At 44.9% G+C, this 26,393-nt stretch overlaps 1 protein-coding gene across 1 annotated transcript in view; it reads left to right on the plus strand.

Moving 5' to 3' along the window:
- LOC135019278 (cohesin subunit SA-2-like) overlaps window positions 1-26,393 on the plus strand; it is a 440,449-nt gene that overhangs the window by 36,765 nt on the left and 377,291 nt on the right. Inside the window, exon 3 of the mRNA XM_063953088.1 lies at window positions 5,834-5,906. Within this exon, the coding sequence (XP_063809158.1) occupies window positions 5,834-5,906 (73 nt within the window). The remainder of the gene's footprint in view (window positions 1-5,833; window positions 5,907-26,393) is intronic.

Below are 26,393 nucleotides of genomic sequence, written 5' to 3' on the forward strand. Positions count from 1 at the left end.
AGGAAGCTATCCTGAAGTCTGTGTATACACACTCAGGTACTATACTGAGACCTGCAATTGCGTCAGCATGGATGTGTAGTGCTGCAGCAGCTTGGTCTGATACCCTGTCAGATAATATTGATACCCTCGACAGGGATACTATTTTGCTAACCATAGAGCATATTAAAGACGTCGTCTTATATATGAGGGATGCACAGAGGGATATTTGCCGGCTGGCATCTAGAATTAATGCAATGTCCATTTCTGCCAGGAGAGTATTATGGACTCGGCAGTGGACAGGTGATGCTGATTCTAAAAGGCACATGGAGGTTTTGCCTTATAAGGGTGAGGAGTTGTTTGGGGATGGTCTCTCGGACCTCGTATCCACAGCAACAGCTGGGAAGTCGACATTTTTACCTCAGGTTTCCTCACAGCCTAAGAAAGCACCGTATTATCAGGTACAGTCCTTTCGGCCTCAGAAAGGCAAGCGGATCAGAGGCGCTTCCTTTCTGCCCAGAGGCAAGGGAAGAGGTAAAAAGCTGCACCAGACAGCCAGTTCCCAGGAACAAAAACCCTCCCCTGCTTCCTCTAAGTCCACCGCATGACGCTGGGGCTCCACGGGCGGAGCCAGGTGCGGTGGGGGCGCATCTCCGGAACTTCAGCGTTTAGTGGGTTCGCTCACAGGTGGATCTCTGGGTTCTGCAAGTGGTATCTCAGGGATACAAGCTGGAGTTCGAGGCCACTCCCCCTCGCCGTTACCTCAAATCGGCCTTGCCAGCTGCTCCCGAAGAAAGGGAGGTAGTACTGGCGGCTATTCACAAGCTGTACCTTCAGCAGGTGATAATCAAGGTACCCCCCCCTTCAACAAGGGCGGGGTTACTATTCCACAATGTTTGTGGTACCGAAACCAGACGGTTCGGTGAGACCCATCCTAAATTTAAAATCCTTGAACACTAATATAAGAAGTTCAAGTTCAAGATGGAATCGCTCAGGGCGGTTATTGCAAGCCTGGAAGAGGGGGATTTTGTGGTGTCGCTGGACATCAAGGATGCATACCTGCATGTCCCCATTTACCCACCTCACCAGGAGTACCTATTCCAGACGTTGCCGTTTGGTCTGTCCACGGCACTGAGGGTATTTACCAAGGTAATGGCCGAAATGATGATACTCCTCCGAAAGAAGGGAGTTATGATTATCCCGTACTTGGACGATCTCCTGATAAAGGCGAGGTCCAAAGAGCAGTTGCTAGTCAGTGTAGCACTATCTCAGGAAGTGCTGCATCAGCACGGCTGGATTCTGAATATCCCAAAGTCACAGCTGATTCCTGCGACGCGTCTGCTGTTCTTGGGCATGATTCTGGACACAGAACAGAAGAAGGTGTTTCTCCCGGAGGAGAAGGCCCAGGAATTATCATCTCTGGTCAGGGACCTCCTGAAACCAAAACAGGTGTCTGTGCATCACTGCACGCGAATGCTGGGAAAGATGGTAGCTTCTTACGAAGCAATTCCCTTTGGCAGGTTCCATGCAAGGATCTTCCAGTGGGATCTATTAGACAAGTGGTCCGGATCGCATCTTCAGATGCATCGGTTGATCACCCTGTCCCCGAGGGCCAGGGTGTCTCTGCTGTGGTGGCTGCAGAGTGCTCATCTTCTCGAAGGCCGCAGATTCGGCATACAGGACTGGGTCCTGGTGACCACGGATGCAAGCCTCCGAGGTTGGGGGGCAGTCACTCGGGGAAAAAACTTCCAAGGACAATGGTCGAGTCAGGAAACTTCCCTACACATAAATATTCTGGAACTAAGGGCCATTTACAATGCCCTGAGTCAAGCAGAATCCCTGCTTCAAAACCAACCGGTGCTGATTCAGTCAGACAACATCACGGGGGTCGCCCATGTAAACCGACAGGGCGGCACAAGAAGCAGGATGGCAATGGCAGAAGCCACAAGGATTCTTCGATGGGCGGAGAATCACGTACTAGCACTGTCAGCAGTGTTCATTCCGGGAGTGGACAACTGGGAAGCAGACTTCCTCAGCAGACACGACCTCCACCCGGGAGAGTGGGTACTTCATCCAGAAGTCTTCAAGCTGATTGTAAACCGTTGGGAATGGCCACAGGTGGACATGATGGCGTCCCGCCTCAACAAAAAGCTAAAAAGATATTGCGCCAGGTCAAGGGACCCTCAGGCGATAGCTGTGGACGCTCTAGTGACACCGTGGGTGTACCAGTCGGTTTATGTGTTCCCTCCTCTTCCTCTCATACCCAAGGTACTGAGGATAATAAAAAAGAGAGGAGTAAGAACTATACTCATCGTTCCGGACTGGCCAAGAAGAACTTGGTACCCGGAACTTCAAGAAATGATCTCAGAGGACCCATGGCCTCTGCCGCTCCGACAGGACCTGCTACAGCAGGGGCCCGGTCTGTTCCAAGACTTACCGCGGCTGCGTTTGACGGCATGGCGGTTGAACGCCGGATCCTAATGGAAAAGGGCATTCCGGATGAAGTCATTCCTACGCTGATAAAAGCTAGGAAGGATGTGACAGCAAAACATTATCGCCGCATATGGCGAAAATGTGTTGCTTGGTGTGAGGCCAGGAAGGCCCCAACAGAGGAATTTCAGCTGGGTCGATTTCTGCACTTCCTACAGTCAGGAGTGACTATGGGCCTAAAATTGGGATCCATAAAAGTCCAGATTTCGGCCCTGTCTATTTTCTTTCAAAAAGAACTGGCTTCACTGCCTGAAGTTCAGACGTTTGTTAAGGGAGTGCTGCATATTCAGCCCCCTTTTGTGCCTCCAGTGGCACCTTGGGATCTCAACGTTGTGTTGGATTTCCTAAAATCACATTGGTTTGAGCCACTTAAGACCGTGGAGTTAAAATATCTCACGTGGAAGGTGGTCATGCTGTTGGCCTTCGCTTCGGCCAGGCGGGTGTCAGAATTGGCGGCTTTGTCGTGTAAAAGCCCATATCTGATTTTCCATATGGACAGGGCAGAATTGAGGACTCGTCCCCAATTTCTTCCTAAGGTGGTATCAGCGTTTCATTTGAACCAACCTATTGTGGTGCCTGCGGCTACACGGGACTTGGAGGATTCCAAGTTGCTGGACGTAGTCCGGGCCTTGAAAATCTATGTTTCCAGGACGGCTGAAGTCAGAAAAACTGCTATTTATCCTGCATGCACCCAACAAGCTGGGTGCTCCTGCTTCAAAGCAGACTATTGCTCGCTGGATCTGTGGCACGATTCAGCTTGCACATTCTGCGGCTGGACTGCCGCATCCTAAATCAGTAAAGGCCCATTCCACGAGGAAGGTGGGCTCTTCTTGGGCGGCTGCCCGAGGGGTCTCGGCTTTACAACTTTGCCGAGCTGCTACTTGGTCGGGTTCAAACACTTTTGCAAAATTCTACAAGTTTGATACCCTGGCTGAGGAGGACCTTGAGTTTGCTCATTCGGTGCTGCAGAGTCATCCGCACTCTCCCGCCCGTTTGGGAACTTTGGTATAATCCCCATGGTCCTTACGGAGTACCCAGCATCCACTAGGACGTCAGAGAAAATAAGAATTTACTCACCGGTAATTCTATTTCTCGTAGTCCGTAGTGGATGCTGGGAGCCCGTCCCAAGTGCATACTCTCTGCAATACATGTATATAGTTATTGCGTAACTAAAGGGTTATTGTTATGAGCCATCTGTTAATGAGGCTCATTTGTTGTTTCATACTGTTAACTGGGTATAGTTATCACGAGTTGTACGGTGTGATTGGTGTGGCTGGTATGAGTCTTACCCTGGATTCCAAATCCTTTCCTAGTAATGTCAGCTCTTCCGGGCACAGTTTCCCTAACTGAGGTCTGGAGGAGGGGCATAGAGGGAGGAGCCAGTGCACACCAGATATAGTACCTAATCTTTCTTTTAAGAGTGCCCAGTCTCCTGCGGAGCCCGTCTATTCCCCATGGTCCTTACAGAGTACTCAGCATCCACTACGGACTACGAGAAATAGAATTACCGGTGAGTAAATTCTTATTTTTTTTCCCCCTGTGGTGGCTGTGATGATATCAGATGAGGCCACGCCCACTTTAATGATGCCACGCCCATTTTAATCAGGCCACACACCCTTGTCGGGTGCTTTTTCTATTTATGGCTATTTGGGGGGGGGGGGGGGGCACGCAATTTTTTTTTATTGCAATGGGGGGGGGGGCGCATTTTGAAATATCGCACTGGGAGCCAAATTGTCTAGAAGCAGCCCTGGTAATTACTATGTAATATGTCTTCCATTCAGCCAACGTATGATATATTGCCTAGTACGTGTGTGTGTGTGTGTGTGTATGTATGGAATGATGTCAACCACAGATATACATTATCTGATTAGACCTGCTGCACAGCCTATGAAGATTTGTCTAGCAGATAAATCGTGTTATCTTCATGTGTATGCAGGTGACCCACCGACCAGCCCATAGGCGTCTGTAGGAGCTGACGACGGTGACATCACAACTGGGTGGTAAAATTTAAATACCTGCCCAGTTATGATGCCCGGCCAGAAATATCGCGCAGCAGATTTTTAATTGTGTAGGCTTACCAAACGGGTCGGCGCTTAAATCCTACATTTGTGTATCTAGCCTAACACTGGCACGCCAGAGAGCAGACATTATATTGCTGCTTATAGGTTATGGCAGATAAGCAGGTTTTCCACTTAGAAAAAGGCATCTTGTATGTACATTGTATTAATGGGAACTGTGGTTCCATTGTTACAGGACTTTTTTCTGAAGTCTCTACTTGTACCATTTTGGCATAAAAATCATTTTTGTGTAATATGATAACTGCATTTCCATCGAGTGTCAGTGTTGCATTTTCATTAACATGTCTGACATTATCCTATTTGTATATGTGCTGTTACTCTTCAGTATATGAAGGATAGTTTTCCAGCTGTTTTGCGGGAAGAATTGTTTTGTTGATGTAAGAAATGTGTTCAGTCAAATTAGGATGGCTACGGAGCTATGAACACTTGCCATACACTCCGTGGACACTTTATTATGTACATCTTTTTGTCAATTGCTCATTCATGTTTTACATGGCTCTTTTCCACCACATCGTAATTTTTCTTTACTGGATTGAGGTCTGGTTACTGTGCGATCAGATCTGAATTAGGCCCATGGTCAGCAACAATGCTCAGGTAGGCTAAGGTTTTTAGCCACTGTAGTACCAACCGTGTTTAATGTCTCCTTGCTTTTATCCATTGAATTGCTGCCGCATAATTAGCTTATTACATATTTACATTAAACAGATGTACTTAATAAAGTGGCAATGTGTATATCGCTGGTTTGGGGTTTACTAGAAATCACCAATTCCCCTAACTTTCGCAGCTTTTTTTTAATAATTGTTGTTTGTCAAACAAAAAGCTATGTAAAATCTGATAATTTTAGTACTTTAAACTTCACTTGTCTTTTAAATATATATGCGGTTTTAAAGGTTTAGATCAGTGGTTCTCAAACTGAATGCCTAGGCACCCTGGGGTACCTTTGATTGGCGGTAGAGGACTAAATTCAAATTTATTTTAAATGAATAGTTCAAACCAGTACTGGTGGCTGTCAGTCACAAAATATGTGGACAAACAGAAGCAAATCTTCTCCCTCACCACACAATTGAACCTAAGGATGACATACTGTATAAACACAATTTACAAAAGTTTTCTTTCTAAATTTCTGAATAAGAAACTTTTGCTCAAGGGATGCCGTGAGAAAAAATTCTGATACTCTAGAGCACCATGATTTAAAAAAGTTTGGGAACCACTGGTTTTAGATTATGTGTGTTTATAAAAAGAATTAGGAACGAACAGATACAATGTGAATTGTTATTGCATTATTACAGGGAGAATGCCAGCTTAAATTCCTTCCCTGTCCTAAGCAAAGAAAATGGAGGTTTGGAGCAATCACTGACCCCGGTAAGTTGTCAAAGGATATATACATTGTTATGTTGTGGCTTTGGTTCCTTAAATCATCAGTACTATTTTGACAAATGCACATGTAGACCCTATGGGGCATTTTCAAATGGGAGGAAATAGTTTTTCTCATACTTCCAAGAGGATGCTGGGGTCACCATAGAACCATGGGGTATAGATGGGATTTGCAGGAGACATGGGCACTTTAAGACTTTCAAAGGGTGTGAACTGGCTCCTCCCTCTATGCCCCTCCTCCAGACTCCAGTTTTAGAATTGTGCCCAGTGAGACTGGACGCACTGCAGGGGAGCTCTACTGAGTTTCTCTTTGTTAGGTTTTTTATGTTCAGGGAGGCTGCTGGCAACAGTCTCCCTGCTTCGTGGGACTTAGGGGAGAGAAGTATGACCAAATTCTAGTGAGGCTCTGCTTTTGGCTACAGGACACCATTAGCTCCTGAGGTCGCTGGGTACGCCTAGATGCTCACTCCCGCAGCCGTCCGTCACCCCCTTTCAGAGCCAGAAGACAGGTGAGTAACCGAAGAAAAGAAGACGACTTCTTCAGGGACGGCATTTTCTGAGGTACCGCGCAGCGAACGGACGCTGCGCGCCAAGCTCCCACACACGGCACTACAGGGTGCAGGGCGCGAGGGGCGCCCTGGGCAGCTAAAAAAATCCTCAATCTACCGCTGGCATGATGGGACACTAGTGCCAAGGCACTGTCCTCACCCCCGCCAGTATAAGTATTAACTAAGCGGGACAGAAGCGTGCCATTAAGGGGGCGGAGCTTTCTCCTCACGGCGCCATTTCCTCTCCGCAAGCTGCAGGGACGGTAGTCCTCCTCACACTGACAAGTATCAGGGGTGCAAAACGGGGGGGAGGCACAGTATAAGTTGGTGCAATATACGTGATAATTACAGCGCTACAGGTCTGACAATTTCTTAGTGGTTTCAAACCCGTTGATTTGGTGCTGGGTTGTGAGCTGGCAAATCTCCTCTGTGTCTCTCTGACAGACTTTACTGTGGGTCTGTCCCCTATATGCCCGGTGTATCTGTGGGTGATTGGTGCACGTGTGTCGACATGTCTGAGGCTGAAGGCTCTTCCCAGGAGGAGGCTGTATTAGGGACATAAACGGCTGCGGGGGTGACCCTGTCGGCACAGCCGACGCCTGATTGGGCAAATGTGTTGAACGCCTTGAATGCTAATGTGGTTCTTATTAGTAAGAGATTGGATAAGTCTGAGTCTCAGACCCAGGCATGGAAGAAATCTGTGGAAGATATGTTATTGCATGTTCAGGTCCCCTCAGGGTCTCAAAAACGTACGTTGGCCCAGTTGGAAGACACTGATTCCGACACGGACTCTGATTCCAGTGTCGATTTATAGCGATTCCAGATTGGATCCAAAATTGGCAAAAAGCATTCAGTACATGATTGTGGCGGTTAAAGAGGTATTACATATCACTGAGGACCCGGCTGTCCCTAATAAAAGGGTCTGTATGTATAAGGAAAGAAAACCTGAGATAACGTTTCCTCCCTCTCATGAACTGAACACGCTATTTGAAAAAGTCTGGGAAAGTCCTGACAGAAGGTTTCAAATTCCCAAAAGAATTTCGGTAGCTTATCCGTTTCGCTCTGCAGATAGGGAAAAGTGGGAGTCACCCCCCACTGTAGACAAGGCCCTGTCACATTTGTCTAAAAAGGTGGCTCTCCCGTCACCGGGCACGGCAGCCCTTAAGGATCCTGCGGATCGTAAACAAGAAACTACGTTAAAGTCCATTTATGCGACCACTGGTACGCTACTCAGGCCTGTCATTGCATCTGCGTGGGTAAGTAGTGCTATCGAAAAGTGGGCAGACAACTTGTCTTCTGATGTAGATACCCTAGATAGGGATAGCATCCTCTTGATGCTGGGTTATATCAAGGACGCTGCAGCATACCTAAAGGAAGCCGCGTGGGATATTGGCCTTTTGGGATCAAAGGCCAATGCCATGGCAGTCTCAGCTAGACGAGCATTGTGGATTCACCAATGGAATGCTGATTCCAGTAAAAGTATGGAATATCTTCCATATAAAGGTAAGGCATTGTTTGGTGACGGCCTCGATTATTTGGTATCTACGGCTACCGCGGGTCAGTCATCCTTTTTGCCTTATGTTCCTCCACAACAAAAGAAAACGCACCATTATCAGATGCAGTCCTTTCGGCCCAATAAATACAGAAAGGGCCGAGGTTCTTCCTTCCTTGCTACTAGAGGAAGGGGAAGAGGTAAACGATCACCAGTCCTGTCGGGCTCCCAGGAGCAGAAGTCCTCCCAGGCTTCTGCCAATTCCACCGCATGATGTTGGGGCTTCGATGCGGGAGTCCGCACCGGTGGGGGCACGTCTCAAACTCTTTACTCAGTTCTGGGCTCATTCGGACCTTGACCCATGGGTTTTACAAATAGTATCCCAAGGGTACAAACTGGAGTTTCAAGACGTTCCCCCTCGCCGTTTTTTCAAATCTGCCTTACCAGCTTCTCTTCCGGACAGGAAGGTAGTTTGCGACGCAATACAAAAGTTGTGTCAAAATCAAGTTATCGTCAGGGTTCCACAGTCACAACAGGGAGAATATTTTTTTTGATATAATTATAATTATAACTATATAAGAGAGCGCAAGGTGCTGAATTGATAAATACAATTTATTAAAATGTTTAAAAAAATATTAAATACAATCAATAAACAAGAAATTAACTAATTAAGGAGCATATGATCGACTGACCATCCTAGTAATTAATAGGAATGTCCCATTTTTTGTGAAGCATGGAGTATCCAATTAGTATTAGTGGAACTAATACAGAGTATTAATGAAGAGACGTCTCACTTCAAGCTCTGTTTAGAATACAAAGTCCACCGTGGATTAAAATGCCTCCGTATAAGTTATACTGGAAAAGGTATGTACTATAAGGGAATTTAGACGCCACCCTTGATGAGATTGATATTGATATCTCCAAGCCAACGTACTGCTTCACTTTTCAACCCCCACACATAACACTGGAAGCTCACCACAGAAAAGATGAACAGAAGCCGTGTCCTGTAGCAGTCAGGAGGCCAGATAATGCGGGAGCAGCGGTGTGGAGACGATGGCAGGTCTCAGATATCGATAACACCGCAAGAGTGGAGACGATGGCAGGTCTCAGGTGTCTGCAGCACCGCAGGTGTAATGATGGAAACAAGCCGTATCCTGTAGCACTCTGGAGGCCAGGCAATGCGGGAGTAGCAGTGTAGAGACGATGGCAGGTCTCTAGTGTGGTAATGAGCGGACGTTGGCAGGTCCCGGGGGGGGAAGCAGACGCGGCTGTTGGTGGCGGAGATGGTCGACAGTCAGCCCAGCAACAATTGTAGAGATGGTCAGGACCATAAAGTTGTAGCTCCAGCCCTAATTAACGCGTTTCTCTGACTTAGGGGCAGTCGGTTTCATCAGAATGAGTTCCTGTGCTTTAGAAGTAGCTGATATTTAAAGGGATCATCATCCAATGAGAGACGCCTCCTAAGCACTTACTTTGGATTAAAAGCACCTGAATCAATTAATACCAGTGTGAACCTAGTTATACATATAATTCAAAATACAGACCATAACCATTGTGCTTTCAAATTTATAGCAAGACCATTACCATTCTACACTTTCTAACTAAACAAATATAACTATCTAATAATTAGTAAATAATTAGTTAAGTAAATAAAATAAAATAAAATACAATCTAGCAGGCAGCACAGAGAGATAAATAACTTACATAATTCTTATATATTAGTGAAATATACCTATTGTTAGCATTGGTTGGTAAAAGTCCCTGTGGCTCACCACACTAATACCACAAGCCCCCAACTGCACAGACCCGGGTTCAAATACCACCACAGAGACACTTACAATTAGTCATTATTATTTTGTTCTATAATTCCATTTTCTCTATCGTCCTAGTGGATGCTGGGGTTCCTGAAAGGACCATGGGGAATAGCGGCTCCGCAGGAGACAGGGCACAAAAAGTAAAGCTTTAGGATCAGGTGGTGTGCACTGGCTCCTCCCCCTATGACCCTCCTCCAAGCCTCAGTTAGATTTTTGTGCCCGGCCGAGAAGGGTGCAATCTAGGTGGCTCTCCTAAAGAGCTGCTTAGAAAAGTTTAGCTTAGGTTTTTTATTTTACAGTGAGTCCTGCTGGCAACAGGATCACTGCAACGAGGGACTTAGGGGAGAAGAAGTGAACTCACCTGCGTGCAGGATGGATTGGCTTCTTGGCTACTGGACATTAGCTCCAGAGGGACGATCACAGGTACAGCCTGGATGGTCACCGGAGCCTCGCCGCCGGCCCCCTTGCAGATGCTGAAACAAGAAGAGGTCCAGAATCGGCGGCAGAAGACTCCTCAGTCTTCTTAAGGTAGCGCACAGCACTGCAGCTGTGCGCCATTTTCCTCTCAGCACACTTCACACGGCAGTCACTGAGGGTGCAGGGCGCTGGGAGGGGGGCGCCCTGGGAGGCAAATGAAAACCTTTTTTGGCTAAAAATACCTCACATATAGCCTCCGGGGGCTATATGGAGATATTTAACCCCTGCCAGAATCCATTAAAGAGCGGGAGACGAGCCCGCCGAAAAAGGGGCGGGGCCTATCTCCTCAGCACACAGCGCCATTTTCCCTCACAGAAAGGCTGGAGGGAAGGCTCCCAGGCTCTCCCCTGCACTGCACTACAGAAACAGGGTTAAAACAGAGAGGGGGGGCACTAATTTGGCGTTAGAAATATATAAAAGATGCTATAAGGGAAAACACTTATATAAGGTTGTCCCTATATAATTATAGCGTTTTTGGTGTGTGCTGGCAAACTCTCCCTCTGTCTCTCCAAAGGGCTAGTGGGTCCTGTCCTCTATCAGAGCATTCCCTGTGTGTGTGCTGTGTGTCGGTACGTGTGTGTCGACATGTATGAGGACGATGTTGGTGAGGAAACGGAGCAATTGCCTGTAATGGTGATGTCACTCTCTAGGGAGTCGACACCGGAATGGATGGCTTATTTAGGGAATTACGTGATAATGTCAACACGCTGCAAGGTCGGTTGACGACATGAGACGGCCGACAAACAATTAGTACCGGTCCAGACGTCTCAGAACAGACACGGACACTGAATCCAGTGTCGACGGCGAATAAACAAACGTATTCCTTATTAGGGCCACACGTTAAGGGCAATGAAGGAGGTGTTACATATTTCTGATACTACAAGTACCACAAAAGAGGGTATTATGTGGGATGTGAAAAAACTACCGTAGTTTTTCCTGAATCAGATAAATTAAATGAAGTGTGTGATGATGCGTGGGTTCCCCCCGATAGAAAATTATGGGCGGTATACCCTTTCCCGCCTGAAGTTAGGGCGCGTTGGGAAACACCCCTTAGGGTGGATAAGGCGCTCACACGCTTATCAAAACAAGTGGCGGTACCGTCTATAGATAGGGCCGTCCTCAAGGAGCCAGCTGACAGGAGGCTGGAAAATATCATAAAAAGTATATACACACATACTGGTGTTATACTGCGACCAGCGATCGCCTCAGCCTGGATGTGCAGAGCTGGGGTGGCTTGGTCGGAGTCCCTGACTAAAAATATTGATACCCTTGACAGGGACAGTATTTTATTGACTATAGAGCATTTAAAGGATGCATTTTCTATATATGCGAGATGCACAGAGGGATATTTGCACTCTGGCATAAAGAGTAAGTGCGATGTCCATATCTGCCAGAAGATGTTTATGGACACGACAGTGGTCAGGTGATGCAGATTCCAAACGGCACAAAGGTGTATTGCCGTATAAAGGAAGAGGAGTTATTTGGGGTCGGTCCATCGGACCTGGTGGCCACGGCAACTGCTGGAAAATCCACCGTTTTTACCCTAAGTCACATCTCTACAGAAAAAGACACCGTCTTTTCAGCCTCAGTCCTTTCGTCCCTATAAGAGTCATATCTGCCCAGGGATAGAGGAAAGGGAAGAAGACTGCAGCAGGCAGCCCATTCCCAGGAACAGAAGCGTTCCACCGCTTCTGCCAAGCTCTCAGCATGACGCTGGGACCGTACAGGACCCCTGGATCCTACATGTAGTATCCCAGGGGTACAGATTGGAATGTCGAGACGTTTCCCCTTCGCAGGTTCCTGAAGTCTGGGTTACCAAGGTCTCCCTCCGACAAGGAGGCAGTATGGGAAACAATTCACAAGCTGTATTCCCAGCAGGTGATAATCAAATTACCCCTCCTACAACAAGAAAAGGGGTATTATTCCACATTATATTGTGGTACTGAAGCCAGAAGGCTAGGTGAGACCTATTCTAAATCTAAAAAAATTTGAACACTTACAAAGGTTCAAATCAAGATGGAGTCACTCAGAGCAGTGATAACGAACCAGGAAGAAGGGGACTATATAGTGTCCCGAGACATCAGGGATGCTTACCTCCATGTCCAAAATTTGCCCATCTCACTAAGGGTACCTCAGGTTCGTGGTACAGAACTGTCACTATCAGTTTCAGACGCTGCCGTTTGGATTGTCCACGGCACCCCGGGTCTTTACCAAGGTAATGGCCGAAATGATGATTCTTCTTCGAAGAAAAGGCGTCTTAATTATCCCTTACTTGGACGATCTCCTGATAAGGGCAAAGTCCAGGGAACAGTTGGAGGTCGGAGTAGCACTATCTCGGATACTGCTACAACAGCACGGGTGGATTCTAAATATTCCAAAATCGCAGCTGATCCCGACGACAAGTCTGCTGTGCCTAGGGATGATTCTGGACACAGTCCAGAAAAAGGTGTTTCTCCCGGAAAAGAAAGCCAGGGAGTTATCCGAGCTAGTCAGGAACCTCCTACAATCAGTGCATCATTGCACAAGGGTCCTGGTAAAGATGGTGACTTCCTACGAAGCAATTCCATTCGGCAGATTTCACGCAAGAATTTTTCAGTGGGATCTGCTGGACAAATGGTCCGGATCGCATCTTCAGATGCATCAGCGGATAACCCTATATCCAAGGACAAGGGTGTCTCTCCTGTGGTGGTTACAGAGTGCTCATCTTCTAGAGGGCCGCAGATTCGGCATTCAGGATTGGATGCTGGTGACCACGGAGGCCAGCCCGAGAGGCTGGGGAGCAGTCACACAAGGAAAAAATTTCCAGGGAGTGTGATCAAGTCTGGAGACTTTTCTCCACATAAATATACTGGAGCTAAGGGTAAATTTATAATACTCTAAGCTTAGCAAGACCTCTGCTTCAAGGTCAGCCGGTATTGATCCAGTGGGAAAAACATCACGGCAGTCGCCCACGTAAATAGACAGGGCGGCACAAGAAGCAGGAGGGCAATGGCAAAAACTGCAAGGACTTTTCGCTGGGCGGAAAATCATGTGATAGCACTGTCAGCAGTGTTTCATTCCGGGAATGGAAACTGGGAAGCAGACTTCCTCAGCAGGCACGACCTCCACCCGGCAGAGTGGAAACTTCATCGGGAAGTTTTCCACATGATTGTAAACCGTTGGGAAATACCAAAGGTGGACATGATGGCGTCCCGTCTGAACAAAAAACGGGACAGGTATTGCGCCAGGTTAAGAGACCCTCAGGCAATAGCTGTGGACGTTCTGGTAACACCATGGATGTACCAGTCGGTGTATGTGTTCCATCCTCTGCTTCTCATACCTAAGGTACTGAGACTTATAAGACGTAGAGGAGTAAGAACTATACTCATGGCTCCGGATTGGCCAAGAAGGACTTGGTACCCGGAACTTCAAGAGATGCTCACAGAGGACTTATGGCCTCTGCCGCTAAGAAGGGACTTGTTTCAGCAAGTACCATGTCTGTTCCAAGACTTACCGCAGCTGCGTTTGACGGCATGGCGGTGGAACGCCGGATCCTAAGGGAAAAAGGCATTCCGGAAGAGGTCATTCCTACCCTGGTCAAAGCCAGAAAGGAGGTGACCGCACAACATTATCACCACATGTGGCAAAAATATGTTGCGTGGTGTGAGGCCAGAAAGGCCCCATGAAGAAATTTCAACTCGATCGATTCCTGCATTTCCTGCAAACAGGAGTGTCTATGGGCCTCAAATTGGGGTCCATTAAGGTTCAAATTTCGGCCCTGTCGATTTTCTTCCAGAAAGAAGTGGCTTCAGTTCCTGAAGTCCAGAAGTTTGTCAAGGGAGTATTGCATATACAACCCCCTTTTGTGCCTCCAGTGGCACTGTGGGATCTCAACGTAGTTCTGGGATTCCTCAAATCACATTGGTTTAAAACCAGTCAAATCTGTGGATTTGAAGCATCTCACATGAAAAGTGACCATGCTCTTGGCCCTGGCCTGGACCAGGCGAGTGTCAAATTGGTGGTTTTTTTCTCAAAAAAGCCCATATCTGGTTGTCCATTTGGACAGGGCAGAGCTGCGGACTCGTCCCCAGTTCTCTCCCTAAGGTGGTGTCAGTGTTTCACCTGAACCAGCTTATTTTGGTGCCTTGCGCCTACTAGGGACTTGGAGGACTCCAGGTTGCTAGATGTTGTCAGGGCCCTGTAAATATAGGTTCCAGGACGGCTGGAGTCAGGAAAACTGACTTGCTGTTATCCTGTATGCACCCAACAAACTGGGTGCTCTTGCTTCTAAGCAGACTATTGCTAGTTGGATGTGTAATACAATTCAGCTTGCACATTCTGTGGCAGGCCTGCCACAGCCAAAATATGTAAATGCCCATTCCACAAGGAAGGTGGGCTTATCTTGGGCGGCTGCCCGAGGGGTCTCGGCTTTACAACTTTGCCGAGCGGCTATTTAGTCAGGGGCAAACACGTTGGTAAAATCCTACAAATTTGATACCCTGGCTAAGGAGGACCTGGAGTTCTCTCATTCGGTGCTGCAGAGTCATCCGCACTCTCCCGCCCGTTTGGGAGCTTTGGTATTATCCCCATGGTCCTTTCAGGAACCCCAGCATCCACTAGGACGATAGAGAAAATAAGAATTTACTTACCGATAATTCTATTTCTCGGAGTCCGTAGTGGATGCTGGGCGCCCATCCCAAGTGCGGATTATCTGCAATACTTGTACATAGTTACAAAAATCGGGTTATTATTGTTGTGAGCCATCTTTTCAGAGGCTCCGCTGTTATCATACTGTTAACTGGGTTCAGATCACAGGTTGTACAGTGTGATTGGTGTGGCTGGTATGAGTCTTACCCGGGATTCAAAATCCTTCCTTATTGTGTACGCTCGTCCGGGCACAGTATCCTAACTGAGGCTTGGAGGAGGGTCATAGGGGGAGGAGCCAGTGCACACCACCTGATCCTAAAGCTTTACTTTTTGTGCCCTGTCTCCTGCGGAGCCGCTATTCCCCATGGTCCTTTCAGGAACCCCAGCATCCACTACGGACTCCGAGAAATAGAATTATCGGTAAGTAAATTCTTATTATTACTATTATGAACAAAAAATAAATAAAAATATAGAACCCAAGTTCAATTAAATTAATTAAATTAACCCCCTTACAGAGTCATAATCCATTGTCCATTACAATTCAGAAAGGACATATGAAAAAAATATATTTTATAATTTATTTTATAAGAATGATGATGCATAGCACCTGTAAATGGATATATATACATACAGAATATTTACTTAGTATAATGTCCACCACATTGATACAGCTCGCAATGTAGATGTATTTGAAACCTTGAAAGTTGACTGGTATTCACTCATCAGTTGAGGGAAATCATTAGTATAGATACGTCCAATGACAACCACTTTATCAAGTTTATATATTGAATCCCCTAAATCAGATGTTATTCATTTCGATACAGTCATTTAGACCATCTGGAAAGAGAGTACCAAGTGTATGTATCCAAAAGGCCTCTCGCTTACATAGGCGATTATATCTATCGCCACCCCTAGTAGTAGGTTCAATATGTTCAATACCCTGTATACTTATACATTTGACATCTCCATCATGGTTATCCAAAATATGCCTAACTAGACTGTGTTGACTAGTACCTCTTTTAATATTATTCTTATGTTCCAAAAACCTAATGTGTAACAAACGTATCGTCCGACCCACATATTGTACCCCACAGATACAGCTTATAGCATAAACAACATAATCCGTTCTACAATCAATGCTGCCCCGTATCTCAAATTGTGTGCCATAAGTATGTGAATGGACTTTAGTAGTCTTATCCATAATGAATAAGCAAGTATCACAACTCAGTTTCTTACATTTATAGCACCCATGAGGCCTTTTCGGTCTCTGTAGCCACATATTCTTACTAGCTATTGAATTAGTGTCCAAGGTTTTGAAATGACTAGGGGCAAGATACGTTTGTAAATTTGCAGCTCTTTTGAATGTTATACACGGTTTCTCATCTAATATAGTGGATAAAATTCTATCTGTTTTCAACACAGAGTAATTTTTATTTATAATGGTTTGAAGTTCTTTTGACCCTGTATTGAATTTTGTAATAAATCTGGGCTGTTGTAAATCAACCTTAGGGAGGTGATCATCCCCCAATTTTGGTACTAATAAGGAATCTCTATCCCTCAAACGTGTCTCCAATAAGGCATCCTCCATTAATTTATCCGGATATCCCCGGTCTTTAAATGCAGAAGTAAGTGCTGAGGCTTGACTCTCAAACTGTACTAACTGGGAACAATTACGGCGAATTCTGAGATATTGGCTTTTAGGGATGTTATTGAGCCAAGGGCGAAAATGGCAGCTTCTATAATTCAAAAAATTATTAGTATCTACCTCCTTACGGAAAGTAGAAGTGACAATTGTATCCTCGTTGATAGATAGATCAATATCCAAGAACGTAATGTGTGAATCGTGAACAGTGCTCGTGAACTGTAAACCATAATCATTAGAATTAAGAAATGTGAGAAAAGATATAGTGGATTGTAAGTCCCCATCCCAGATAAAGAACAGGTCATCGATGTAGCGACCATATAGTACCAAGTTCGCCCCGAATGGGCCTCCCCAAATAAGGGACTCCTCCAAACGACCCATATATAAATTAGCAAAACTCGGGGCGAACCTGGCACCCATCGCCACACCGAGGACCTGTAAATAAAACAAACCATCAAAAGTGAAATAATTATGAGATAATATAAATTTAATAGCGTCAATGATGAATTGACGCAGTGAGTCATCCATAGAATTATCTGTTTTTAAATAATATTCAACAGCCAATACTCCTAAACCATGCGGTATGTTACTATATAGGGACTCCACATCGCAAGTAAGAAACATATAATTACTTTTCCATTCTACGTTCTTAATCATGTTTAAAAATTGGGTGGAGTCCCTAATATATGATTTAAGAGTAGTGACATGGGGTTGAAGAAATGAATCAATGAAGGCAGACAAATTAGAAGTGAGGGACCCAACACCAGAAATAATAGGACGCCCAGGAGGTGATAGGAGTGATTTGTGAATTTTAGGAAGGTGGTAATATGTGGGGATAATTGGAAATTTATTAAATAAAAAAGCATATTCGGTCTTGGATATTGTCCCATCCCTTATCGCAGAGTCCAAAAGTATCTTAATTTCACACTGAAATTTCATAGTAGGATTCTCGCTCAATGTTGTATAGAATCGGTTATTATTTAATTGTCTAAGTGCTTCAATGACATAATCGCTGCGATCTTGTATTACTGTACCCCCTCCCTTATCTGCTGCCTTAATGATAATACTATCATCCTTCATAAGATTCTTTAAGGCAGTTCTTTCCCGTGGATGTAGATTATCTCGCTTCTTTGAGACCAATTTTGGAGCATTACAGAGTGTTTGAATATCTTTTAACATAAGATCATAAAAGGCTTGAATATTACCACTCATGTGTTGGAGGGGATAAAATTCCGATTTATTCCGGAACTTTACCTCCCTCTCGTTTACTCTATCAACATTATAGATTTTAATTAAGGGACCCATGTTGGAGCTTTCTTTTTCCAATTCTATAAGCATATTCAGCCCGACCTCATCACTTGAATCCAATACAATGGGTGCACCTATTTCTTTACGCTTTTTTAGATCCTTCTGAATAAAGTATCTTTTCCTGCACAGATCCCTGGTGTAACGGTTTAATTCAATAAATAATCCAAACATGTCTGGTTTCTGTGCAGGAGCGAATTTAAGGCCTTTTGCTATAATAGCTTTTTCACTCTCTGTGAGTACCCGCGAAGATAGATTAAACAGGCCTCTTTGTCTCAAGAATTTCTTGCGTTCTTGGACACGTTTTCTTCTGCCGCCTCTTCTTCCTCTAATTCTAACTCTTTTCTCTTTGGGGAGTCCTGTTGTAATGCACTGAATCTGTTTTTTTGTTTCCATATGGGATAAACATCTTGATCTAAAAAATGATTGGAATTGCCTCTCTTAGTATTCATTTGTACCTTAGATCTTGCTCCCTGTGTATTACTTTGAAACTGTTTAGTGGGGCTCAACCTCTGTTCTACAGGAGTTTTCCTCACTGGGGAACTCCTTTTGGAGATGTTCTGATTCTTATTTTTAGAGGATTGTTGCCATTGTGAATCCATATTTGATTTATTCACAAGGTTAAAATCCTCCCTATACCGTGGTTGTCTTTTTTGATCCTGATACCTATTATTGGATCTAGGTCTATGAATAGACCGAGATCCATAAGAATGATCCCTAGATCTCAATCTCTCCCTCCTAAAGGATCTATTATAGGTCCTTACTTGACCCTGTTTGTAATCAAACTGATCCCTCTGAAATTTCTTATTTTTAGTCGCAATCAAGGTCTGTTCAAATTCTTCAATATTACTGTTAATAATATAATCATGATTCCTAAAATCCGATCTCACCTCGAAAGGTTCAAGCACCTTGCGCTCTCTTATATAGTTATAATTATAATTATATCAAAAAAATATACTGTGTTTTTAGGTGTTACAGACACCTTATATGGGAGCTGCAGTTTATGTACTAATATATTAGTGTGAACACATTTATTTTATTTTATTTTATTATAGCGCCTGTATTGATTTTGCTTTAATAGTAACGTCAATTAGTTGTTATACAACAGGGAGAAGGCTTTTATTCGAGCCTGTTTGTGGTCCCGAAGTCGGATGGCTCGGTTAGACCAATCCTAAACCTGAAATCCCTAAATTTCTACCTAAAGAAATTCACATTCAAGATGGAGTCTCTCCGAGCAGTGATCTCCAGTCTGGAGGAAGGGGATTTTATGGTGTCGGTGGACATAAAAGATGCCTACTTGCATTTATCCTCCGCATCAGGCTTACCTGAGATTTGCAATTCAGGATTGTCATTACCAATTTCAAACGTTGCCGTTTGGTCTGTCCACGGCTCCGAGGATTTTCACCAAAGTGATGACTGAGATGATGGTTCTCCTTCGCAAGCAAGGAGTTACGATTATCTCATACTTGGACGATCTCCTGGCAAAGGCGAGATCCAGGGACCAGTTGGTGCAAAACGTTGCACTCTCCCTGACAGTTCTTCAGCAACATGGTTGGCTCCTGAACTTGCCAAAATCACAGTTGATTCTGACGACACGGTTGTCATTTTTGGAAATGATATTGGACACAGAACTACAGAGAGTCTTTCTTCCAGTGGAAAAGGCTCTGGAACTTCAGAGTCTGGTCAAACAAATTCTGAGACCAGCAAGAGTGTCAGTCCATCAATGCATTCGGTTGCTGGGGAAGATGGTTGCGGCCTACGAGGCCATTCAGTTTGGCAGTTTCCATGCCAGAGTATTCCAGTGGGACCTGTTGGACAAGTGGTCCGGGTCCCACCTACACATGCACCGGAGGATAATCCTGTCTTCCAAGACCAGGGTCTCACTCCTGTGGTGGCTGCACATCTCTCACCTCCTAGAGGGGCGCAGGTTCGGGATCCAGGACTGGATCCTGGTGACCACGGATGCAAGCCTCTGCGGCTGGGGGGCAGTCACGCTGGGAGAAAACTTCCAAGGAAGATGGTCAAGTCAGGAGACTTGTCTCCACATAAACGTTCTGGAATTAAGGGCCATTTACAACGGCCTTCTGCAAGCGGAACATCTTCGAGATCTGCCCGTACTGATCCAGTCGGACAATGTAACAGCAGTAGCGTACATAAACCGTCAGGGCGGAACGAAAAGCAAAGCGGAGATGGCAGAAGCCACAAGGATTTTCCGCTTGGTAGAAAAGCATACAAGCGCTCTGTCAGCTATCTTCATACCAGGAGTGGACAACTGGGAAGCAGTCTTCCTCAGCAGACACGATCTCCATCTAGGAGAGTGGGGCCTCCACCAAGAAGTCTTTGCAGAGGTGACAAGTCGTTGGGGAGTTCCTCAAGTAGACATGATGGCATCGCGTCTCAACAAGAAGCTTCAGAGATATTAGGGGTAATTCCAAGTTGATAGCAGCAGGAATTTTGTTAGCAGTTGGTCAAAACCATGTGCACTGCAGGGGAGGCAGATATAACATGTACAGAAAGAGTTAGATTTGGGTGTGGTGTGTTCAATCTGCAATCTAATTTGCAGTATAAAAATAAATCAGCCAGTATTTACCCTGCACAGAAATAAAATAACCCACCCAAATCTAACTCTTTCTGCACATGTTATATCTGCCTCCCCTGCAGTGCAGTGCACATGGTTTTGCTCAACTGCTAACAAAATTCCTGCTGCGATCAACTTGGAATTACCCCCATTGTTCCAGGTCAAGGGACCCTCAAGCAATTGCAGTGGATGCACTGGTGACGCCGTGGGTTTTTCAGTCGGTGTATGTATACCCTCCACTTCCTCTCATTCCAAAAGTTCTAAAGATCATAAGAAGAACAAAGATTTGGTCGATCCTCATTGTCCCAGAATGGCCAAGGAGGGCTTGGTATCCAGATCTTCAGGAATTACTCATAGGAGATCCCTGGCCTCTTCCTCTGCGCGAAGACCTGTTACAACATGGGCCGTGCGTGTATCAGGACTTACCGCGGCTACGTTTGACGGCATGGCGGTTGAGCGCATGGTGGTTGAGCGCATGCCGTCAAATCCTAGCCCGTAAGGGTATTCCCAGTGAAGTCATTCCCACACTTATTTAGGCCAGAAAACGTCTAAGCATTACCACCGTATTTGGAGAAAATATGTTTCTTGGTGTGAATCCAATAAGGCTCCTACGGAAGAGTTTCAGCTGGGACGTTTTCTCCATTTTCTACAATGCGGGCCTAAAATTGGGCTCAATTAAGGTACAGATTTCAGCCTTATCGGTTTTCTTTCAGAAACAATTGGCCTTCCTTCCAGAAGTTCAGACTTTCGTGAAAGGCGTGTTGCACATCCAACCTCCATTTGTGCCTCCAGTGGCACCATGGGATCTTAATGTGGTGTTGCAGTTCCTTCAATCACATTGGTTTGAACCTTTACAGAAGGTGGAGTTGAAATTCCTCACTTGGAAAGTGGTCATCCTGATGGCCTTGGCATCGGCAAGGTGGGTGTCTGAGTTAGCGGCCTTGTCTCACAAGAGCCCTTATTTGATCTTCCATGAAGATAGAGCTGAATTGAGGACACGTCTTTCCACATGAACCAACCTATTGTGGTGCCTGTGGCTACTGACGCCTTCGCTGAGTCAAAATCTCTGGATGTGGTCAGAGCTTTGAAGGTTTATGTCGCCAGAACGGCTCAGATTCGGAAATCGGAGGCTCTGCTTATCCTGTATGCTCCCAACAAGGTTGGGTGTCCTGCTTCCAAGCAGACCGTTGCACGCTGGATCTGTAATACGATTCAGCATGCTCATTCCACGACTGGATTGCCGTTACCGGAATCGGTGAAGGCCCATTCTACTAGGAAAGTGGGCTCGTCCTGGGCGGCTGCCCGGGGGGTCTCGGCATTGCAACTATGCCGAGCAGCAACTTGGTCGGGTTCAAGCACTTTTGCAAAGTTTTACAAATTTGATACTATGGCTGATGATGACCTCAAGTTTGGTCAATCGGTGCTGCAGAGTCATCCGCACTCTCCCGCCCGTTCTAGAGCTTTGGTATAACCCCATGGTTCTATGGTGACCCTAGCATCCTCTAGGAACGTATGAGAAAATAGGATTTTAATACCTACCGGTAAATCCTTTTCTCTTAGTCCGTAGAGGATTCTGGGCGCCCGTCCCAGTGCGTACTGTATCTGCAGTTAGTAGTTGTGGTTACACACATGTTTTACGGTTTTGATCAGCCTGTTGCTGATATTGTTCATGCCATTGGCTTGTGTTCTGTTGAATGCCATGTGATGCGACATGCTTGTGTTGTGAGCTGATATGAATCTCACCTTAGTTTAACAATAAGTCCTTTCCTCATTATGTCCGTCTCCCTGGGCACAGTTCCTATAACTGGAGTCTGGAGGAGGGGCATAGAGGGAGGAGCCAGTTCACACCCTTTAAAGTCTTAAAGTGCCCATGTCTCCTGCGGAACCCCATAGTTCTATGGTGACCCCAGCATCCTCTATGGACTAAGAGAAAAGGATTTACCGGTAGGTATTAAAATCCTATTTTTTTCCTGCAGGAGTGAGATTTACAGTATTCAATTTGGTGCAGATTTTTTTTTTTCCATAGTGCTGAATTTTTCTTTGAGCACCTCCCAGAGCAAGTCCAATATTTCCTAAAATCCACATATCAAGGAAAAAATTAATACCCTTACTACCCCCCCCTGAATTGGTACATAATTACTCACCTTCTGCACCACTGTCCTCCTCCTCCTCCACTTCCCAAAGTCATCTCTTCTACATGACAGGCAGAAATGACTGGGCACTGGTACTACCTCTCACCCTGCACCACCTTCCCGCACACACTGCACTACACTTCAGTGTTAATTTTGTCAACTAAAATTTTGACTAGAAGTATTCGTCGATTATAGTTTATTTCAAGAGTGGAATTAGACTAAAATGAAACAAAGCAAAAAAAAAAAAAGTGACTAAGACGAAAACTAAATGTAAAATCCTTGTCAAAATTTACACTGGAAGTAGGGTTTTACATTTAGAAAGAACTATTATGGGCGGGATGTAATGAAGTCTGAGTTCGGCGGCCGTGGGTTGCCGGCTGAACCCAGACGTTTTATTTTTAAAAGGGCAGCCATCCCGCACGGCTGCCCATCTTGGACTTCATTACATCCCGCCCTATGTGTTCTAGATATTTGCAGAAAATAAATATGCTGTGAAGGAAATAGCATTGTGTATTGCACTTGTTTGTTCTAACAAGCTTAATTTGTATATGATATATGGGTATGTCAGATTCAGTATGTAACACATTCTCAGCCAAGATTACTAAACACAGAGCGCTGGGCGTCTTTATTGCTATGTGAATAGGAGGCACAAGCAGCTTATGCTGATTAAAATTATATGTGGCATGCCTATATTCTGTGTGCGTCTGCTGCTGTAACTGCATATGAAATGTTACGTTATAGTGTTTTCTAGGTAAACACCTGTAAAGTACCAATTCGTGTGCAGATACAGCCACGGTTTTGCAAATAAGACTCATTTTAACGGAAAAAGTTGCACGTAAAGCCGCTCAGCGCTATTGAGTCATGGCACGACAAGACTAGAAGGGCTGTTTAATGTGCAGGGAGGCTAAATGTAAGTGGACACATCTGTATGCAAACTTCTCAAGGGAATTTTAGAGAAATGTTCTTCAGCAAAATCCGTTACAGTATCATTAAATAATTTGCAAAAGTTATGACTAAAACATTGACTAAAATTAGGTTAAAATGATAACTGAGATCCACTGACTAAATCTTGACTAAAACGAAGCCAAAGAAAAGACTAAAATGTGACTTTAAGCCAACTATAATTCTAAGTAAGCTACTAAGACTAAATAGAAAATCATTGTCAAAATTAGCACTGCTACACTGCCCATAACCATGCCTATCTCCCTGCACACACTACGCTACACTACACAATCCCTATCCCTGCTTCCCACACACACTGTACTACCCCCAACCCTGCCCTGCTCCCCACACACACTGTACTACACTGCCCCTAACCCTGCCACGCTCCCCGCACAGCCTGTACTACACTACCCATAACCATGCCTATCTCCCTGCACACTCTGCACTACACTACACTACACAATCCCTATCCCTACCCCTTTCCATGCACTCACTGCACTACACCGTACTACCCCCAACCCTTCCCTGATCCCCACACACACTGTACTACACTGCCCCTAACCCTGCCCTGCTCCCCACACACACTGTACTACACTACAATACCCCTAACCCTGCACCCCCTCCTTGTGCATGCTGATTTATTTAAAGAAAAAATCTCATCTTGCAGGATTTTGGCCGCAAAAAAAAAAAATCACAACCACGTTTTTAATTTTTTTTTTTATCAGTGGAAATGGCACCACCGGGGTCCAGTCACCCAGGCATCCACCCCTGCTATTGAGCAAGGTTTTTACCGGGAAGGACCTGAGTAAGGCTCAGTGGAAATGGGTAAACTGCGTTGATCCGACCCAGGACCCTTTTACAGCATAAGAAGAGCCGGTGCTTGGAGACGATCTCCTAGCCAAACGCTGACCCTACACCTGTGTGCAGTGGCGTTGCCGACCTGAGAATAAGCCGGGTCCAGCTGCCTGTCTGAAAGGGGTCTCAGCTGGGTCACATCCGAGTTGGACCCGTGTACAAAATCCTAGGTTCGACCCAGCTTTTTAATGTGAAAGTGGTATTAGTAATGCCCTCTCTTAGCTGTGTCAGTAATTACATCTTTACTTAATTAGCTTTAAATATGTATCTATTGTACATTATTTTTTTAACTCTTTATTTTTTTCAAAGAGAAAATGTTGACAAAATGCAAAAAAGACAAGTGCATATTAAAGCGTATAAACATTTTCCTCAAATTTTCATAAGAACAAGAATTTGTTGAAGTAAAGAATCCAACAGATGGGCAGAGGAAACAAAAGAAGGAAAGATAATATTGTACATTATTTTTATTTGTTTACCTCTTAAATTGTTGACATTTGTGAAGTAGATGTATACAGGTTATTGTCGCTTCCATTTTTGTGTTATCATATCTAAACAATATAGCCCAGTATACACTACAGAGATGTTTGCTGAGCGATCTGTCACAGACCGCTCAGCACACATCTCTCGCCTCCGCTCAGCACAGCGCGATGTATGCTGAGCGAGGGTGACGGGGACGGGGGGCCTCTCATTTCACCCAGCGGATGAAATGAGCGATGTGCAAGATTGTGCCTGCATTCAGGCCAATCTAGCACCGGCGATAGCCCCGCGCATCACTATCGCTGTGGGGTATACACACCAGAGATCTATGCTTAAAATCTAAGCAATCTAGACAGATTGCTTAGATTTTAAGACCGGATCTCTCTGTGTGTACCCCCCTTAAGTCTTGTATACATTAAAAATCTCTAGATCTGACTAGTTCCTGAAATTGTTATTTGAGAATGCTCAGTTTGCTCTCTATTGTAAATCAGCCTTGAATTTACGTTCTGCTATTTTAAATACTGATGAGAATTAACACAATAAAACATTTTGAATAGTCAGTAGGTCATTTAGGAAGCGTAAATGATGTGCGCCGCAAAATGTCTTGGGGATGTCAGAATCGCTGAATATGAAGAGAACTGATGGCAAGGGTAGTTTTAGGGGTCAGACATGAAGTAGGACGATTCCTGCCCTTGAGTGCTTACATGGTAAGAGGAGGGTACAAAGAAAAAAAGAAAGACTCTATGTTGGGGCACACTGGATGTATATGAAATATGTTAAAACGTAACTTTTATTATGGTTAATCATAAAACAAGAATGGACACAGACTTATAGTGTGTACACACGGTGAGATATTTTCTTACGATTTTGACTATTTAGTCAAAATCGTAAGAAAAGTTAGTGCAGATCGCAAGGTGAAAGTCACCGTACCATCCCGAGCCGATGCGCGGTCCCGCGCGGTCGGCATCGCAAACCTAGATAGAATGTGCAGGCAAGTCAATTTTGACTATCTCTATAGAAGAGATAGTCAAAATTGACACTAAGCCAAAATCGTACATACTGTAGTCAGTATCGCAAGCACACTCATTATGTGCTTGCGATGCTGACCTAGCTCCTGTCGCATAGTGAGAATCGTGCATAGCCCAAATCTCACCGTGTGTATGGGCCTTAACATACAAAAAACAGTCACCTTAGGTGGGGTTGAATGGTATTAGTATAAAGGGTTGACATGCCCAATGTTGACACCAAGCAAATTTCTAAGTGTACATAACCAATTCAAGTACGCCCCTGGTGAAAAATATTAAAATCAAAGATATGTATAATATCTTAGTATATCAGGAGTGTAATATCGTTCTGGAGGAAAGTGATTTTCAATATTGGTAGATATACTCCTTGATAATGGCTCCCTTGGTATTTGTAATGGTTGTGCTATTTAAGCTTCTTTATCTGGTAGGTGGCCTTGCAAATTTGTAGTTCTAATTGATAGAATAGGTATAGAGGTAAGGCCAATGTTTTCTCCACCACTTCTGCTGTCTGTTAATGATTGGAGCTACTGCAATTGATATTCCAAGGTAGTCACCTGACCTT

Source organism: Pseudophryne corroboree, chromosome 2, assembly GCF_028390025.1.
Source record: "Pseudophryne corroboree isolate aPseCor3 chromosome 2, aPseCor3.hap2, whole genome shotgun sequence".
Lineage (NCBI taxonomy): Eukaryota > Metazoa > Chordata > Amphibia > Anura > Myobatrachidae > Pseudophryne > Pseudophryne corroboree.